The 19,763-nt window shown below is 44.7% G+C and overlaps 1 protein-coding gene across 1 annotated transcript in view; it reads left to right on the top strand.

Annotated features, from left to right (window-relative positions):
• The first annotated feature begins 1,213 nt into the window (after positions 1–1,213).
• FBXO10 (F-box protein 10) overlaps positions 1,214–19,763 on the top strand; it is a 52,028-nt gene continuing 33,478 nt past the window's right edge. The window contains exons 1-3 of the mRNA XM_032214326.1: positions 1,214–1,371; positions 13,210–13,800; positions 14,621–15,478. Coding sequence (XP_032070217.1) covers positions 13,216–13,800; positions 14,621–15,478 — 1,443 coding nt within the window. The 5' untranslated portion in view covers positions 1,214–1,371; positions 13,210–13,215. The remainder of the gene's footprint in view (positions 1,372–13,209; positions 13,801–14,620; positions 15,479–19,763) is intronic.

A 19,763-nucleotide genomic window follows, 5' to 3' on the forward strand; every position in this document is an offset into this window, starting at 1 on the left:
AGAGCTGCATTCCAGCCACTCATAATGTTTACTTTATAAGAATGCTGCAGGGCTAAGTGAGGCTCTGAGAGGTAGTCTTGGAAATAAAGATGTGTGACTGAATGTTGTTGGTTTATATTATAGCAGTTTTTTATTTAAGATATATCTCTTTTAGCTTTAAAAATATTTAAAGAGAGTTTAGATCAATGTGCAAATGAAGCTTTGCATTTGAAGGATTTGTCTGCATGTTAGAGACTTAAAAGGCTCATAAGTACAAAATACATTGTATTAGTATCATGTAAAAACAAGGGGTCACTAAGATCAACACACCAACTTTATGGGATATAATCAAACAAAAAACAAATGCAAATTCTAGTCAAGCAATCTTTCTTTCTCAGTATTAAAGTTAAAACATTTTACTAAGAAACAAAGTTGAAATAAAATTATAATTATTGCTTGTATAAAACAAAGAAAAATATGAGGACCCCCCTAAAAGAAATGTCACCTTATTGATAGAAAAGGTCATGTCTTTACGTTACCCATTGCACCTATCTTGCCACTGTCAACATACTTATTTTGGATAAACTATACCGGGGTAGTCAACCTTTTTATACCTACCGCCCACTTTTGTATCTCTGTTAGTAGTAAAATTTTCTAACTGCCCACTGGTTCCACAGTAATGGTGATTTATAAAGTAGGGAAGTAACTTTACTTTATAAAATTTATAAAGCAGAGTTACAGCAAACCCCTACCGCCCACCATGAAAGCTGGAACGCCCATTAGTGGGCGGTAGGGACCAGGTTGACTACCACTGAACTATACTATCCCTGTGAGCACCATATGTTTATAGAACACAATAGAGAAAAGCATGTCTTATGAATATATTTCAAGCAAACTTTATTATTCCAGTTCTGCTGGTATTGTGTAACCTTAACCTGAGCAGCTTTTCAACTTTGCAAATATTTTTTAAATTAAATCCCTTCAGCACATCTCAATGCACGTTTACTTGGAAACAGAGACTTCCAGGAGTTTTTAGTCTGGGGCTGAAACCCCAAAAGTGTAGGTTTTACTGCCATCTGGTGGCCTCTTGGGGACCCCAGAAATCATGTGATCCCTATGCTAGAGCTACTGAGCTGAGGAGATGATCTCCCTTTTTCCTCCGCCTTCCTTCCCTTGTAAGATCTCTATGATCTGAACGCCCGTGCGCGCTGGAACAAGGGGAGTGGCTCCCGTCCCCGGGTGTTTTCCTTCGCGCTCGCACTCTAATAGACGCGAGCGGAGTGGGTAGGATGCTGTGGGAAGGCGAGGCAGTGGATTCCACCTGAACCATAAAAGAAGGCGGGCTCCGCAGAGTTGTGATCGGGATCGATTTGTGGCTATGCTCGCTCATCTGTAAGTCCCATGGAAGAGAGTGAGACTTTGATTAAACTTGCCTAAGGATTGGCTTGCAGAGTGCATATACTTAAGAGGTTCCTGCTATTGATATCCTGGTGTGTTAATTATTTTGGATTAATGCCTTCTTTTTTGAAGCTTAAAAAAAAGGTTAAAGCTTTCTTGCTGTTGTGTATGGGATGGGAGCAGAAGACAGACTCCGGTTAAAAAGCATCTTATTGATTCTATAATAATCGTGCCACAAAACTTTGGGAGGCTGGCTTTCATTTACTCCAGGGTGGGGGGGGGGACATTTTTAAGAATGGGCAATGCAGAATAGTTTCTTCTGGGACCTTTTGCCTTCCCCATCGCCACTACTCTGGTGGGCTCTTTGCTCAAGCAGATCTGGATCTTAGGGTCTAAGCATGCAGGGTTTGAATTCATTTTAAAAGTGTTTGTGTGCTGTCAAGCTGTTTAAAATTAAGATGCCCCTGAGTAGATCTGGAGACTGCAAGAGTGTGTAGTTTTCCTGGATTGGTTTAAAAACCCAATGATCATAACAACAAAATGATACTTTCAGCATTTTATAACAAATAGTTTGTATGATAAAATAGAAGCTAATTCTTATATGTTACCTTCCATCAGTAGAATAGAAGTCGTTGGTGGAATGAATTTACCTCTTTCTGTCTACCATCCAAATCTGCAGATATGGGTGATGTTTGGTGCAAGGAATAGATCAGGATGGGATGGGGAATTTATGGGTGTATTTTTTTTTCCAAGTGAAATTGAATTTGGTTCACTGCTTGTTACTGTGTTCTGGCTGATGGGCTGGTGAGCTGAACTCTCACTTCTCCCTCCTCTAATGTCTCTGAATTACATTTGGAAAAGCACTTTATATACAGATTGTACTAATTGCTTTTCAATTTCTACCCTGTTTCCCTGAAAATAAGACCTCCACGGATAATAAACCCAATTGGGCATTTGAGTGCTTGTGCTAAAATAAGCCCTCCCGTGAAAATAAGCCCTCCCTGAAAATATTGCAACACAGCAGCAGCTATGAAGTGACCATGCTCACCGCCTCCTGCACCTCAAAAATAATAAGATCGCCTGGAAAATAAGGCCAAGTGCTTATTTCGGGGGTCAAAAGAAAATAAGACCCTGACTTATTTTCAGGGAAACATGGTATTCACAAATGGTGTTTCAAAAGTTTAAGTTCACAGATACACATAATTCATACAATCACAAATTAACAAAAGTCAGCTCAGAAGCAAAATACAGTGAAGTGACATATATATCAGGTCTAATTAAATTCCTATATTGCATGACAATTTTTATGGGCTTTGGGCAATAAATAAAATATGGAAATTATTTGCAGTGGAAAACCACAAACAAAATGACAAACCTGAAAAAGTAGACAACATTGTTCTGTATGAACTACTGTTCTGGATATATCTTCAGGTTTAAAAGAATGAAATCCAAAATTGTTATCCTGGGACCACCCGAAGACCGATAATTCTGCTCCCTTTTTTCCTCACAAGTAATTGAATGATCCAGTCTCATCTGGTCCAGTTGAATCTCTCCGGGAAGAAAGTAAATCCAAAACAGTGAACTGTGAAGCTGTGCAGCATCTGGTTTCCTCTGCTGTTTTGAGATTAATTTCTTGGACATGGCATCAAAGCAAATTCTCTAGCTGCAGATTAGATCCTGATAGCTGTTAGAAGCCACTTGTTTAATATATGGTCTAATTATACAGAAAACCATTATTTTGGTCAGCTTGTACCCTCTCTCTCCTTTAAGTCTCTTGTTTGTGTCAAAAAAGCTTTTGTCTCCTGTTCTGTGAAAGGGCGAGGTGTTGTTTAATTCTTTCAGGTGTTTACCATGTTTCTTCTTCAAAAAACTTGGAAGAGAAGCCACAGTATATGTCAAAGATTTGTGAGTTCTCTCATGTACAGGGCAATCTGGAAAAAAAATCCTGGTTAGTGTCCATCCAACATTACTACTGCCTCATCTGTAGCAGAACTGCTTCTTTCCATCTGTGCTTTTGAACAGCTAAGTGTCAGGTTTGCCAGAAACCTCAAACACAAAAATCACTGGTTGCAAAGCAACGTTGTAATACAAAGCTGAATCCAAAGCTTAGAAATGCAAAGAGCCAATTCTAACCTCTGTGTGTGTGTGTGTGTGTGTGTGTGTGTGTGTATGCGTGCACGCACGTGTGCTCTTTGAAAAGCAGACCTTTTTCAACTCAATATTCTCCAGTTGGATTAGAGGGTAATTCCGCAGAATCCAAGCAAACCTAATGGGAATTGTAGTCTGAAACGTCTACGGATTGAAATGAATTCTGCCCTAAGAACACTTTTGCAGAAGAAAAGTAGAAAAACAAGTGGCTGAAGAAATTACCTAGATAATTAAAGGTAACCTTTGACTTGCAAGCATTCATTTAGTGACTGTTTAGAGATACAACGGCACTTAAAAAAGTATTCTATGATCATTTTTCACACTTATCATCAGGGGTGAGTTTTGGCTGGTACTACTGCCATTTCGGTCCTGTGTGGGCATGCGCTTGATGCTCGCTGCACGCGCATGCACAGTGCAATTAAAGTTGTTCTGTTCATGTGCAGAATTGAAAAACAAGATGGTGGTGCCATTGGCACTGACCGGAGAACCAGTTCGAGTGCGTAGCAGGCCTGGGTCGCTGCCGGTTCCAGCAAGCCAGGCCATCAAACCAAAACCAGTTAGGCCAAACCGGTCCAAACCAGTAGGAACCCACCCCTGCTTATGACCATTGCTGCATCCCCATGTTCACCTGCTGAAAATTCAGACACTTGGCAATTGGCTCATATTTATGACAGTTGCAATGTACCAGGGCCACGTGATCCCCTTTTGTGACATTCGAGAAACAATGTCAATGGGGAAGCCAGATTCATTTAACAACCATGTTACTAACTTAACTGCAGTAGTTCACTTAACAACTGTGGCAAGGAAGGTCGTAAAATGGGGTAAAAAATTTAAATTAATAACTCTCTTCTCAGCAACAGAAATTTTGTGCTAGAGTTGTGATTGTAAGTAGAGAGCTACCTGTATCTTGGACTGGGATTGTTAGACAAAATGCAAGAGAAAACTTATTTTGAATTGAATGTGCATTTTATTTATTAACTTGTTTTTTCTGTTACCATTATTATTGGAGATTTTCCTACAATAGCACATCTCTAAGTGATTAAGAAACTCATTTTGGCTCCCATGAAAAACCATACAGAATTAAAATAGCATACTGCCAAACAGATGGAGGCAGAGCATCTTTATCTTCAAAAGAGCCATATTTTAATAGCTTTTTGGAAGATGACTAGAGCTGAGAATCTCGGGTGGGGAGGAAACTTGTTCCATATGGTCAACAGCAATAAAAAGCATGGTGTATATGAGTGTGCCACATTTTATCTTCTTTTTCTGGTAGATAACAAAAAAAATCTCTCTCTTAAGCAGATCATGTCTCCTACTTGTGCCACGTCCAGTCCTGGATAGCTAGTAAATAAGTTAGCAGAGCATAGCATAGCATAGCATAGCATCACATCACAACACAACACAACACAACACAACATAAATATAATATATATGTATGTATGTCTCTGTCTGTTTCTGTCTTGGCACACACACACATACACACACAAATACAAATACATACACATAGCCCAAGACAGTTCCTCTTCACTCTCCCTAGCTAAGGCAAACCAAAAGGTTGGATATCAGTGAGCCATAGAGAACCCTGTGCCATATAAAAGCTGGTGTGTGTGTGTGTACAATACCGTTGCAGTGACAAGTTTGCCTAGAGGTAACTATACAAAGTTGACACTTCTCCTGTGTGCTGCTTCGGGAATCCAATCATGGGTTAACTTAGCCTTCTAGCCTTGAGACTGAGTATGCAAATTTCAAAGTCACGCCTCCTCTGACTGGACTTCCGTTTCCTTTCAGTTCTATTACTCAGTCCAAAGCCTACGAGACTTATTTTCAACTCTCTCTTGATTAATTGCTAATTTTTCAAGGTTAATGCTGGATTTACTTGGTTTCCACTGTGGATTTCTTGCTGGATTGGAGGTAAGGCGGCAGATTTCTGCCAGCCGATTCCTCCCTCGCTATTTCCCTTGAAGGGATATCGGATTGCTACAGCTGGAGTGGGGCGTTCTCCGCCTGCCCTCCCTTAACTTCAGCGCGCAAGGAAGCTGAGTCTCCCAGCGCTGCCCTCCACGCCGGATAGCACCCGCCTGCGAGCGCGGTCAGATCCGAGCCTGTGGCTTGTCGGAGCGGGTCTTCCCCTCCTCCCCGCCTCCCTCCTTTGTGCCCTCGCTGGAGCGGCTGCCGGAGGATTACATGGATCGGCTGTTTGGGAATTTCCCCTGCGGTTTCTTTGAATTTCGCGCCTTTGATGCCGGTTGCCTTATTTGGAAGCGTTTTTCACGCATGCGCAGTAATGCCTGGGATGAGAAGGCAGAATTTCTCCGCGCGCTTGAGTTTGCGCACTGCTTTCCGCCCCTCCCTTTTCCCTCACTCGAGTTTGCTGACTCAGGAAGGAGGTCGCTTCTCTTGGTCTCTGCTTCCACGTGGCGTTCTTGGCGAGTGCTTTCAATTGCATTCCTTTGTTTCGCTGATTGAGCTCTTTCAGATTCATATCATGGCTGATCAATCGGTAGTGCAAGGTACTGTCGGGCCAGTTTCTGAGCCCCGCTCCCCTGGCGAGGGGGGGGCCAGCCCTGGGCCTAGTAGGGCCGCGACCAGGGCCTCTACTAGCAGGCCTCGAGCCTCATCTACTGTTCGGGATAAGTCGCACAAGCGCAAAGACAAAGCCAAGGTTCCCCCCAAGGCATCTGGGGCTCCCATTTGTTCCCCTCCGGTTCTGGTTCAGCAACCTGTGTCTCCGGTGAGGGTCGTTGAGCAGGGTTGGTCCCCTGATATTCAGCTTCCCCAGGGCCCTATTCCTGAGGTAGGGGTTTTCGGGCCTCGATCCCCCCCAATTATCTCGGAGGCTAGTGGAGCTTCTCTTCGTTCACCTCCACGCGCTGGGCCTTCTGCCACGTTCACCCCCACAGCTGCAGGCCTCAGGCCTCTGGAGGGCCAGGATTTGGGCCTTCCTGCTGATTTTTACAGCATGATCTCAGAGGCTATTTCCAGAGGGGTGAATGCGGAATTAGCGCGTAGATCCCAGGTCTCCAGGCCTACTCTGGCCTACTCAGGCCTGGCTCCCCAAGCAGTACAAGGGGATTCTTCCATTCTGCAAACTGATCCTCCTTCCCCTTTACACTCTGTGTTTAGCGCACAATCTCCCTTAGTGGAGGAAGGTGAAATCCAGGATAGGGAACTCTCTGGTGACGAGGGCTTTCCTGTGGACCAGCCTCCGGCCCCTGGGCTCTTCAGGCACACTCTTTTCAAATCCCTGCTGTACAAGGCCAAGACTACCGCCCACATGGGGGAGGCAATTTCTGCAGAAAGTGCTGCTGTGGGCCTGGATGCCACCGAGCGGCTCTTTGCTGAGCAGGTGGCTCTGCAAGATTTTATTCCATCCCCTAAGCTTTTTCTTGATTTAATCCAAAAGCAGTGGGATGAGCCAACCGCAGTTAAGCCCCCTGGGTCTGGTGATAGGAAGCTTTTCACATCTTCTCCAGAGTTGGAGACTCTCCTCCAGTTTCCCACAGTGGATGCTCCCATCGCTGCTCTTGCTTCACCGGCGTTAATTCCTTCTGAAATTTCGGAAGGATTGAAGGACCGCAAGGCCGAATCGGTCATTCGCAAAACTCATCAGGCAGCAGCGTGGGCCTTGCGCTCAGCTACTGCAGCTTCTTTCTTTAATAGGACTTCCTTAGTTTGGCTGAGACAACTACAGGAAAGGCTGGACCCGGAGGAACTGCGCCTCCATCAGGATGTCACCAAGCTGATAGCGGCCCTAGAGTTTTCTGCTGATGCCACCCTTAGCGCGGCAAAATTTGCATCCCGAGCTGTGGTTTCCAATGTGGCTTCTCGCCGTTTGCTCTGGCTCTGCCACTGGCAAGCTGATATCAAATCTAAGTGGCGTCTAGCATCCACGCCCTTTAAGGGCGGGGCCTTGTTTGGTTCAGTGCTGGATCCCATTCTCATTGAGACTCGGGACAAACGTAAGGTGCTTCCCTCCACAAGTGCCCGTGTGACCAGAAGACCACAGCCTTATAGTAGACGGCAGCCCTTTCGGTCTGGGGACTCGGGGTTTACTTCCGCCCCCTATGTCCCCAGCTATACCAGGGGGTTCTCCCAGGCACAGGATCGTGGCCAGGACCGAGCTGGGGCCAGAGACAGGGGGCGCCAGCAGAGTCAGGCGCAGAGTAGACGGTCATTCCGAGGAGCGGGCAACCGATCCTTTCGCAGATACCGCTGACTCGCAGGAGGTAGGGCCCATAGGAGGACGTCTCTTGGCCTTCGCCCACCAATGGGCGGAGCTCACGTCAGACGCCTGGGCCCTTCAAGTAGTGAGTTTGGGTCTCACGCTAGAATTTCTATCCATCCCCCCGAGAAGGTTCATCAGGTGCCCTGTGCCCAGGTGCCCGTCAAAGCGGCGCCTTATGGACACCGAGATATTTCATCTTCTCACCATCAGGGCCATAGAACAAGTTCCCAAAGGGCAGGGAGGCCTGGGGTTTTATTCCATCTTGTTCCTAGTACCAAAGAACTCCGGGGGATGGAGGGCAATCCTAGATTTGAAACAGCTCAATCAGTATATCAAATACCAAAAATTCAAAATGCACTCTCTAAAGAGCATATTGGCTTCCATCCGCCAAGGCGACATGATGACTTCCATAGACATCAAAGAAGCGTACCTCCATGTGCCCATTCATCCGGCACATCGGAAGTTCCTGCGGTTTCACTTCAACGGCCGTCATTATCAATACCGGGCCTTGCCATTCGGCCTCTCCTCGGCCCCGCGCACGTTCACCAAACTTCTGGCAGTATTGGCAGCCTCTCTTCGTTCAATTCCAATACGCATCAATTGTTATTTGGACGACGTGTTGGTGCTGTCGTCCTCTCGAGCTCAGGCCCTCCGAGACCTACAGGTCACGATGGATGCATTGCGAAACCATGGATTTGTCCTCAATCTGCCCAAGAGCCATCTGCGCCCAACCACGTCCCTCCTTCATCTGGGAACCACCATCAACTCGATGTCGTGCGAGGTTTTCCTGTCCCCGGAAAGGAGGCAGAGCGTATACCACCTGGCGCATCATGTGCTATCTCATCGCCGAGTACCGCTTCTGTCGCTGTCCAAACTGCTAGGGAAGATGATCTCCTGCATCGGCGCGGTGCCCTGGGCCAGGTTCCATGCGCGTCCTCTCCAGTGGTTCTTGCTGCCCTTCCAAAGAGCGCATACCAGTCACTCCCACATCAAGGTGCAGCTCCCGGGCAAGGCCAGGCGGTCCCTGCATTGGTGGATGTCGTCCAGGCTCCTCCGGGGATGTCCATTCAAGGAGCCGGACCGCGTTCAAGTTACAACGGACACCAGCTTATTCGGATGGGGGGCCCATGCCCTGGACAGGGTGGCCCAAGGTCGATGGTCGGATCAGGAGCTGGCGAACAGCATAAACTGGCTGGAGTTGCGGGCCATCCGTCTGGCTCTCCTGGAGTTTCGGGACATTGTATCTCATCGCCATGTGTTAATCTTGACCGACAATGTGGCCTCCAAGGCTCACATCAACCGCCAAGGGGGAACGCAGTCCAGAGCTCTGATGCTGGAAGCGGAAAGGTTGTTCCATTGGGCGGAGCCCAGACTCTCATCGATTCGGGCGGAGCACATCTCGGGCGAAGCCAACATTCAGGCGGACTGGCTGAGCAGAGCGACTGTGGATCAGGGGGAGTGGCAGCTCCACCCCATTCTCTTCCAGGAACTCTCTCGCCGCTTCGGCCTGCCCGAGGTGGATCTGTTCGCTCATCCGCACAACGCACAACTTCCCCGGTTTTACTCCCGATACCAGACTCCGGGGGCGGAGGGAGTAGACGCTCTACGCAGCCGTTGGCCGGCCGGCCTTCTTTATGCCTTTCCTCCTCTCCCGATCCTTCCGTCGGTCATTCAGAAGATCTTGGCAGAACAGGCGGAAGTGCTGCTGGTCGCTCCAATGTGGCCCAGACGTCCCTGGTACGCAGACCTCGTCCATCTGTCCGTTTCGCGTCCTTGGAGGATTCCGGACGACAAGATTCAGCTCCACCAAGGGGCTCTCCGGCACCCGGGCCCTCAGCTGTTGCAGTTAGCCGTGTGGCACGTGAGCGGGAGATGCTAGCGGCCCTCCACTATTCGGACGAAGTCATTTCTACAATTCAAGCGGCCCGTCGCCCGTCGACTACCCGTATTTACGAGGCTACCTGGCAGGCCTTCTGCCGGTGGTGCCGGCGCACCGGGGTCGATCCCATCAAGGCCTCGGTGCCCCAAGTTCTGGATTTCTTGCAGTCCGGCCTCAACAAGGGGTTGGCACCAAACACGCTTCGCCGTCAGGTCACAGCCTTGTCGACGGTGGTCGGGGGTGGCCAAGGCCGCTCCTTATCTCAGCACTCGCGAGTTCGAACCTTCCTTAAGGGTGCTTCCAACTTACGACCGCCGACGGTACATCGTTATCCCACGTGGGATTTGACCTTGGTTCTCAGGGCCCTAACAGCTGCCCCCTTTGAGCCTCTACATTCCATCAGCCTCCGCTTGTTGACACTCAAGACGGCCTTCCTGGTGGCCATAACATCGGCCAGGAGGGTGTCGGAGCTAGCAGCCCTTTCTGTTCGTGCGGATCTTTGCATCTTCCACCCGAACAAGGTAGTGCTTCGTTTGGATCCGACCTTTCTTCCAAAGATAAACTCATTGTTTCACAGAACTCAAGAACTTGTCCTGCCGGACTTTTGTCCTCACCCGTCTCATCCGCAGGAACGTCAGTGGCACCATCTGGATGTTCGCAGAGCTCTTCGTCGCTATGTGAAGCGCACGGCGTCGTTCCGAAGATCGGAGGCTCTGTTCGTCTCCTTCCAGCCATCTTCAATGGGACAGAGGGTGTCCTCCCACACCATCAGCCGATGGTTGAAAGCTTGCATTGCGTTGGCGTATGACACCCACTCCAGACCGGTTCCAAGGCGAATCACTCCTCATTCCACCAGGAGTGCGGCCACCACAGCGGCCTGGGCGACGCAAGCGTCTGTAGAAGAGATTTGCAGGGCGGCCACTTGGGCATCCCCCTCGCCTTTTATTCGCCACTACAAGATTGATGTCTTCGCCTCGGCTGAGGCGTCCTTTGGGCGGAGAGTGTTGCAAAGGGTCCTTCCGTCTGCGGAGGAGCCTGACCAGCCTAGCTCCCGCCCTGGGAGTTCATTGCTTTGATATATCCCATGATTGGATTCCCGAAGCAGCACACAGGAGAATGACCGTTGTCTTACCTGAACGGTCCTTCTATGGGTGCTGCGAAGGGAATCCAAACCCGCCCGCAGCTTCGGCTGGTCAGGGCTCCGTTTTGATTGTGACTCTGTGACTTGTTACTGACTGGACTTGACTCTGTAGTGCCGGATGACTTGCGGCTTGTTTGAGGATTGACATAATGCTCCTTCGGTGGACTTCGTAAAGAACTGAAAGGAAACGGAAGTCCAGTCAGAGGAGGCGTGACTTTGAAATTTGCATACTCAGTCTCAAGGCTAGAAGGCTAAGTTAACCCATGATTGGATTCCCTTCGCAGCACCCATAGAAGGACCGTTCAGGTAAGACAACGGTCAATTTGTACTCCTGTACTGTTTTTTAAATTAAATCAGAATCTGACCAGGTAGGGATTTTCTCCACAGTTAAGTGTGCATTATATATGCTTCTATTTGTTCTCCATGTGGCTGAGTCATCAACAGTTTTAACAGCATATTCTTCGCACAATGGTTTGCTGTTACTATTTATAATGCGCAAGATCACAAATTGCCTTTGAAAGTATATTTACTCCACAAGTTTTTGTTTTCAATCCTACAGGAGCAAATCTTCTTGATTTGAAACAGGTCTACCATCCAGCCCATCCTCCTTATACAAGTACAGAGTAGGTCTTTGAATTTTCATCAGAGATAAAAAAAACCAAATATCAATTCAAATGTATTTCATACTATGCAAAATCAAGTATATTTAATACACCAGGTGCTCTTCTGCCAGCAGCAATTATACGTCCTGTATAATTTAAGGTGATCAATCCGTATGATCTTCATGTCTCCCATTTTATGGCAATACTGTTTTAAAGAGCATTTATAGGCTAGACAGATGTGACCTAAGGAGGGAAAAAACCTTTCTAATTTAATTTTTGCCTCTGTTTGTAGAATTTGTGTTTGAGCAAACAAACATCTAAATATCTTGGTAACTAGTTTAATTAGTAACTGTCCTGGAGAGTTTATTCAGTTTAACCATTTGGAGCCAGTCCAAAATGGTGGATACCCTGCATATTTATACTAGGATTGTACAAAGAGTTCAAAAATGTTGTTTTACATAACTTGTTGGTGCATGTGAAGCACCACTATTTCATAAAGAGTTAAAAGCAGCACATGGCTAATTCAAAGGCTTTCCCCAGTTGTAAGCCTATATGGTAGGAGAGCACAGCCTTTTTGAAGCAAAGGGAAACTAAAAAGTTAATAGAACCAGGACATAAATGTGCTTAATGGAAGTGAGTTAATTTATAGTATAAAAGTATTTGTAGAGGGACTGTGTGGCAAATTGTAGGTTTGGAAGGAGCTTGAATATCTTCCAGCTCTCCATGCAATGCAGGAATCCTCATACCATGCTGGAAAAATAGTCATGGAATCTTTTCATGAAAGAATGGAATCTTTTCATGGAAACTTTCAGTGATGGCATATCCTTGGTTTCAGGACACAGGTTGTTCCATTGCTTACTAGTTCTCATAGTCAGGAAATTCCTTATTTCAAGTTTATATCTTCCTCTTCCATCGGTTGGTTCTGTGAGGATAAAGTTTTGAAAAAAAAAGTTAAATTAGTTACGTTGAGCTCATCGATATACAATGAATTACGCTAAAATGTGTGTGAAACCTTTAATGGCAAGAAAAAATAAGAAAACTAGATGGATAACTCACACCAGGGAATAGGAGAGAAGATAGTAATAGACGGTTTAATTGAAGAACAAGAATATGGAGGAAAAAGGAACTGAAAATGGAGAACAGCTAGAGGATTTAATTGGAGTAAAATAGACTGATAGATGAAATAAGGAATGATAATTTGGATTAACTTTGATGCGGAAAGAGAATAATAGAGCTGAAATTGGAACAGAATTATGATGTAAAATGGATTATATACATTGGAAGATGTAAAAGGAAAAAACACCGGACAATACTTTGTTCATAAATATGTATGTGTAACAAAAAATAAATAAATAAACTTCATAAAAGGAGGATAAAGTTTTGAGTCATACAGCCATGGGGCCACAGGAGGTGTACCCCAATATGTATGTATGTATGTATGTATGTATGTATGTATGTATGTATGTATGTATATATGTATATATATATACACACACACACACAAATAGAAATCAAGATCTGAATGACTGTAGATCAGAAAATGCTCATCAAGACTACAAAGGCCTAGTTGAAGACTACTGTTTAATACTTCTACTAACATAGGTAAGGAACACAGAGGTTAAATGTTAACACACAATGGTGCCTGTCCGAGGTTTTTTTTTTTAAGCTTTCTATTTTATTCAGCCATTGTCAAGCTATAAAGTCAAATAAGCAGGTGATGCATTGATTTGATGGGCAAGTCTCAACTCCCACTGTGTTCAGTTAAATCCAAACAATGATGCACAGAAGGTATATGATGATCTCTTAAACCTTTGTTTTTGTGCCCCACTATTCCTAGGTGATTATGGAGATCAGTGGGCTCCCACTAGAGCTGTGGCGCTTAATACTGTCCTACTTGCGTCTTCCTGACCTTGGCCGCTGCAGTTTGGTGTGCAGAGCATGGTATGAGCTCATCCTCAGCCTGGACAATACTCGGTGGAGACAGCTGTGCCTTGGTTGCATTGAATGCCGGCATCCAAACTGGCCTAACCAGCCTGGCGTGGAGCCTTGGTCATGGAGAGAAGCTTTGAAGCAGCATTACCTCTCTTCTAAAACCTGGACCAAAAACAGCCACGATCTGGAGTCCTCCAACTGCTTCTACTTATTCAGGAGGAAAAAGGACAGGCGGGTTCTTTGTGTTGGACCTGGCTGCGAGTTTGACAATCTGAGGAGTGCCTTGCTTTCAGCCAGCATGTATGACCGGATTGTTCTGCTGCCAGGAATGTATGAGGAACAGAGTGAAATCTTTCTTAAGGCTCCTGTGGAAATCATGGGAAAGGGCAAGCTCGGGGATGTGAACCTTCTAGTGAGCTTTGACCAGCACTGTCCAACAATGAGGTTATGCAATTTGGTCTTTATGCCAGCCTGGTTCACACCAGTAATATATAAGGTGAGTATGAAGAAGGATCTGAAGAAGCTTTCAAGACGGAGTTGCCTGAAGAATAGTAATGTGGGAATTAGGGGCATCTGGTCAATGTGGCAGAATCCACACAAAGGTTTTCCCAACTTGGGGCCTTTTAAATGCATGCCCCAGTGTTCCCCACCAGTGTGGCTGTTGTTTCCTGGATGCCACCAGTTTGGGGAAGGGTTCCGGGGAGCCTTGCTTGACATGGTGAACTACACCATCTGGAATTTCTGATTAACTCAATTTATAGTTGGTGTAGTTGGTGGGAATTTAATCAACACATCTGGATGGCATCAGGATAAGAAAGGTATCCTGCTAAGTTAGATCAACAGTAGACAAAGTATTTTTTTCTCAAGCATGTGACCCAGTGGTTGAAATGCAATATTGTATGCTGACTCTGCTCACAGTCTGGAGTTTGATTCTGATGGGCTCAAAGTTGACTCAGCCTTCCATCCTTCCGAGGTCAGTAAAATGTGTACCTAGATTGTTGGGGATAATATACTGACATTTGTAAACTCTGCAGAGAGTGATGTAAAGCACTATGGGTTGGTATATATTGCTATGAAAGCATCATGTGTTAGTCAGGGGAAGAACCAATACTTGTTTCATCTCTATGTTTGGTTAGGAGCTGCCATGGTATCATGGTCTCTCTCTATTTCATTACCATCAGCACAGTTAGAAGATAGCAGACTAGGAGGCTTTGTATCTGTTTGCAGGCAATATTTCTCTGGAAAATGAGTATCCTCTTTGAGTGCTTTTTTTAAAATTGAAAATAGGCTTATCTGGTTTCATTCTCTTTTCTTAGACAACCTCAGGCCATGTCCAGTTTGACAACTGCAATTTTGAAAACAGTCAGCTGCAGATTCACGCTCCTGGGACTTGCCAGGTTAAATTCTGCACTTTCAATCAATCCAGCATCCATTTCCATAGCGTGGCTGTCTGTATCCTGGAAAACTGTGAATTTGTTGGCAGTGAAAATGCTTCAGTGACAGTGGAAGGAAGTCCATCTTTGGACAGGAACTGGGCCTGCAAACACTTGATCCTGTTGGCAAAATCTCGCTCCGTCTTGCTGCAGACATCTGAGCCCTCCCATTGCAATATATCAAAGTTTGACAGCCAGGGGACTCTTCCAATTTCAGACATGAGGACCTGTGATGTTGTGGTAGCTGAAAACCCAAGCCACATATTTCCTGTTTCACAGACTCAAGTGGTGCCAAGGAGAGGACTTGAGAAGGAAAGGGAGGCATCTGGGAACCTTAACACAGCACACAAAGAAGAGGCCATGACTATAGACACGGATTCCAGTGACAGTGAACTGAGCCTCAGCAGTGAGAATGAAGACGAGGATGAGTCGCTATACAAACTGCCTTACCAGGCTCATAGCTTGAGCCACATGCTGGCCAAGGTTGTCCATGGGAAGTCATCCACTGATGGATTACCAGCCCTTCAGAGTGACTATGAGCTAAAACCTTTGGCTCAGGAGCTGCAGCAAGATAAGGAGGCTCAGTGTCTCGCCAACACTATGCAAGGATGCCTTGTGAGGAAATGTCTTTTCAGGGACGGAAAAGGTGGCATCTTTTTGTGTTCCCAGGGACAAGCCAGAGTGGAAGGGAGCATCTTCAGGGACTTGACCTATGCTGTGCGATGCATACAAAACAGTAAGGTGCTGTAAAAGACAGGAGCAGATCTTGCATGCTACAGTTAAACATAAAGTAATATTTAATATTGGGGATGCGGTGGCTCAGTGGCTAAGACACTGAGCTTGTCGATCAGAAAGGTTGCCAGTTCAGCGGTTTGAATCCCTAGTGCCGCATAACGGAATGAGCTCCCATTACTTGTCCCAGCTTCTGCCAACGTAGCAGTTCGAAAGCATGTAAAAATGCAAGTAGAAAAATAGGGACCACCTTTGGTGGGAAGGTAACAGTGTTCTCTGTGTGCCTTCGGTGTTTAGTCATACCGGTCACATGACCACTGAGATGTGTTCGGACAGCGCTGGCTGTTCGGCTTTGAAACGGAGATGAGCACCACCCCCTTGAGTCGGGAATGACTAGCACATATGTGCGAGGGGAACCTTTACCTTTACCTAATATTTAGCCATTTTTTAAGGCCAACTTGATCAGCCTTGCAATTGTACCTACAAATATTTGTGAATGTGTATTATGTTAACCTTGTAATATTTTTCTAACCACAATTTTTCAAAACAAAATGCTAAATAATTCAAAGGGTATAATTTTGGTTTAGTTTTTTAAAGGTGGATTTTTGTCTATATGCAAATTAACTTAATTTATTAATGAGTTGCCTTATGTTGTACAGTGATGTCAATTATAGGAAAAGCCAAGATGTATGAAGAATTGCGAAGCCTCACCCTTTTCCTATTTTAAATCTTCCCCACAGGCTCCACTGGCTTCATAGTATCCCCAAGGCTTACATATACATTTAGAACATAACTTCCTCAATAAATTGAATAAATAGAAAAGCAGAAACAATTTTTTTAAAATAAATCCAATAGAAATGATAAGAAGAGATTCATATGTTTAAAGATACTTTTTCATGAGGCAACTGGACTTTCTGGTTATTCTTTGAAGACATTTCGATTCTCGTCCAAGAAGCTTCTTCAATTCTTGACTCAAGAGAGCTAAAGACGCTCCTTGGATGAGAAGCAAAACATCTTCAAAGAAAAGTCAGAAAGGCCAGTTGCCTCTTGAAAAAGAACTTTTGGGACACAACCGTGACCTGGATGACTTGAGAATCTCCCTAGACATAGATTCCCGATTCAAGGAAAGCAGGATTCCATGACTTTTCCTTCTTCCCTATTAATGAAATTGCAGCATTCCGTTGGCCCAGCAGGTTTGTAAATAGGAAAAATAAAAGCTCCCTGGTAGATTGTTGGGCCTTATTTCATTTGGTGAGTCAACCATGATGAGGGCCTGGTTCAAAAGCGCTTCAGCTTTTGTTGCAGAATGTCAGACCACAGAGCATTTCTTCACTTATTAAATAATGTAGTTGATCTGTGAACCCACCTTGTTCATTCATCACCTCTGCCTAGTGCGTGCGCATGCAAGCACACGCACCCCCATACATTTACACTTTAAAACGGGCCTCCAACCTTGGCAACTTTAAGCCTGGAGGACTTTGACTCCCAGAATTCCCCAGCCAGCAGAGCAAAGCTGGCTGGTTTAAAACACCGTGATTTTTGGCGAAGTGGTCATGTCATTCCTCTTTTGCAAATCCCACTTCCACAATACTGACGAATGCCTTATTTAGCGTAGGAGGCACTGTGTGAATCATTCCTCAGAGGCAGAACTTGGAAACAAAGGCCCGGTCCTGACAGCCCTCTTGGGTGGTTTCTTCTGACTGAGAAAAATGTGAGGCACCCGGCAAGAAAATTTGGATAGCAGCTGCGGAAGGGAAAGGAGTAGCTGTACAAGATTTATGCCTTAAAGCCTTCTTGTGTCTTTTCAGCCATTTGGCAGCCCTACGATTTATTGTCCTCTGTTTATAAGCCTTGGGCATTTAGAACTAGCCCTTTGCTGTGGACTGTTTGCCTAAGGATCGGGATAGAGGCTCCTGGTCCTATTTATTGGGAAAAAAAATGTTGTTTGTAGTCAGTTGGATAGGTGAGAAGCAAATAGATGGAAATAAAAACCGAATCAGGAATTGTTGTCAGTAATCCTCCAGGACAATTGCAATACAATAATGCCTTGCCTCAGGCAAGCTGTGTAAAGGCTTCCTCCAGGAGACCCAGGCCTCTTATGCAGGAAAAAGCAGAGGGATAACATGGTGCCAGCTGTCTTTGGGGGTGAGGTGGCAGAGATGTTTGGAGTTGGCATGGCTTTGGAGTGAACCATTAACATGGGATTCGTATGCCGTTCCCAATGGCTGTATTGTTCTCAGGTGAAAATGGCTTGCGGTTAGGCTTACATTTTCTGTTCCTGCGTTTCAAGGCAATAATTTACTTCAAAGAGTAGGGAGAAGGCAAGGCTTTAATGATATGCTTTGATTTAGGCTTTGTTTATATCAGGTCCCATGGACTCCCGTTCACCTTGATTCGTAGTTAATTCACAGTATTTACAAGACTTAGAAAGAGCATCTGTGAGAAACTCACTCCCCCCATTCATTCTTAAAATACTTCATGTTGTTGCTTCTGATTCTGACTTTATTGCCGGGAAACCAAAGGAAAGATAGCTGCAAAGGGGAGGTGGGAAACGTCTGATATCTGGGCATCTAATTTCTGACTCATCTGGCTTTCTGATAGAGAGAGAGCGCCTGTCACAACCCCTCTTCTCTGGAATGGCATCCTTCCAGAGATCTGGATCTCCTCTACCCTGACCTTATTTAACTGGGCCCTTGAAATTGGACTTTTCTCCAGACCTAAGCTAGAATGGATGACAGGCTCATTGTGGGAATGTTTATGCTAAAAAGCTAATTTTGTTTTGCTTTTCCTAGGCATATTTCACTCTATGCTGTTTTGTATTGTTCCAAACTGCCCAGGGTAAGAGAGAGGGAGGGAGGGAACAGGGTGGATAAAACTCAATTTTTTAAAAAATCAGATTTTTAAATTTTAAATCGGATTTTTTTATTTTTATCAAATTTATTTCAATAAAATTCTTTTGGAGTAAAAATCTATCTAAAGATAGTTTTCTGTTTAAGATACATTCATAATTTAGTTTATTCAGCATGAATTGGAGCTTAGTTATGTAGCATAAGGCTGTATATTCTGCAATATTGGGACTGTCATTGAGTCAACAGCAGGTCAGAGGAGGAGCTGCTGTGGGACATAGATGACAGTTGCTCTTTAAAAATTATGATTTAAATCGAGTTGATTTAAATCAACCCTTTTTATTAGTGATTTAAATCATATTTAAATCGACTTGATTTAAATCAAATCCACTGAGGGAGGGGGGAGGGTAGTTAGTTAGTTAGTTAGTTAGTTCAGTGGTGACTGGATCACCTTGGATTCTTAAATATATTATAGAAATGAACTATAAGCTTGCTCTGAAGCTGCAGTGCAAGGAGTGATGGAGATGTTCTTTCCATATCTTTGATAGACCAACAGTATTATTGGAATTAGCAAGCACAGAGAAGCACCTTTGCTGACAGAAGTGGGGCTGTTCTTGTGTAGTAAGGTACAGTAGTCCCACATGTGTTAAATCATAATGTAATTTGTTTGGGTTGGATGGCTTTTTCTACAAACCCAATACCGACCTTTTGTAATTCAGAGTTTCTGGTTTAATGTACATGTTTTCTGGTTGTCACTGACCAAGATTAAGTAAACCATTGGCTTCATGCAATGCAAGAATTCGGCCTTAAGATGACATTTTTTGCTGTTTCCTTTGAGCCCATCTTGATTCCAGGTGACTACATGGATCAATTCATATAGTATTTTTGGACAACGTTTCCAGGAGTAGATTTTTTCCTCTTGCTTCCTTCTTCTCAGGACTGAGAGTGACTGTCCCAATGTCACTCAGTTAGCTTCCATGCCTAAGATAGGACTTCAACTTACAATCCTTCTGCTCTTTGTCCAGTGCCTTAAAGGTATCATTTAGCTGAATCAAAATTTAAATTTTGAGTGATCAGGATAGAATGACCAATCAAGAAAAAATATATACATTTTTTTTAGATCAAGAAACAAAATATTCATTTTTTTAGATCAAGAAACAAAATATTCAATTTTTTCAGACTCCTGTCCGAAAACATCCATCTGCTGAAATATCTTGTGTCTTGGAACTGCTTAAAAAGTTAGGAGTCTTCTCATCCAGTGCATTTCCTCCCAGCCCTGTTTTACATCTGGGTCTTGTCCCTTGAAATGGCAAACAGTGAGAAGGTTCACTGTTCCAAAATGATGAAACTGGGAACCTGAAATGAGAGAATATGCAATATCCTTTGAATTGTATCTGAGCCTGAATCCTTATGATATATTGGCAAAAGTTAAACGGGGCATGAAGGCA

The sequence above is a fragment of the Thamnophis elegans genome, chromosome 3, assembly GCF_009769535.1.
Source record: "Thamnophis elegans isolate rThaEle1 chromosome 3, rThaEle1.pri, whole genome shotgun sequence".
In the NCBI taxonomy this organism is placed as follows: Eukaryota; Metazoa; Chordata; class Lepidosauria; order Squamata; family Colubridae; genus Thamnophis; species Thamnophis elegans.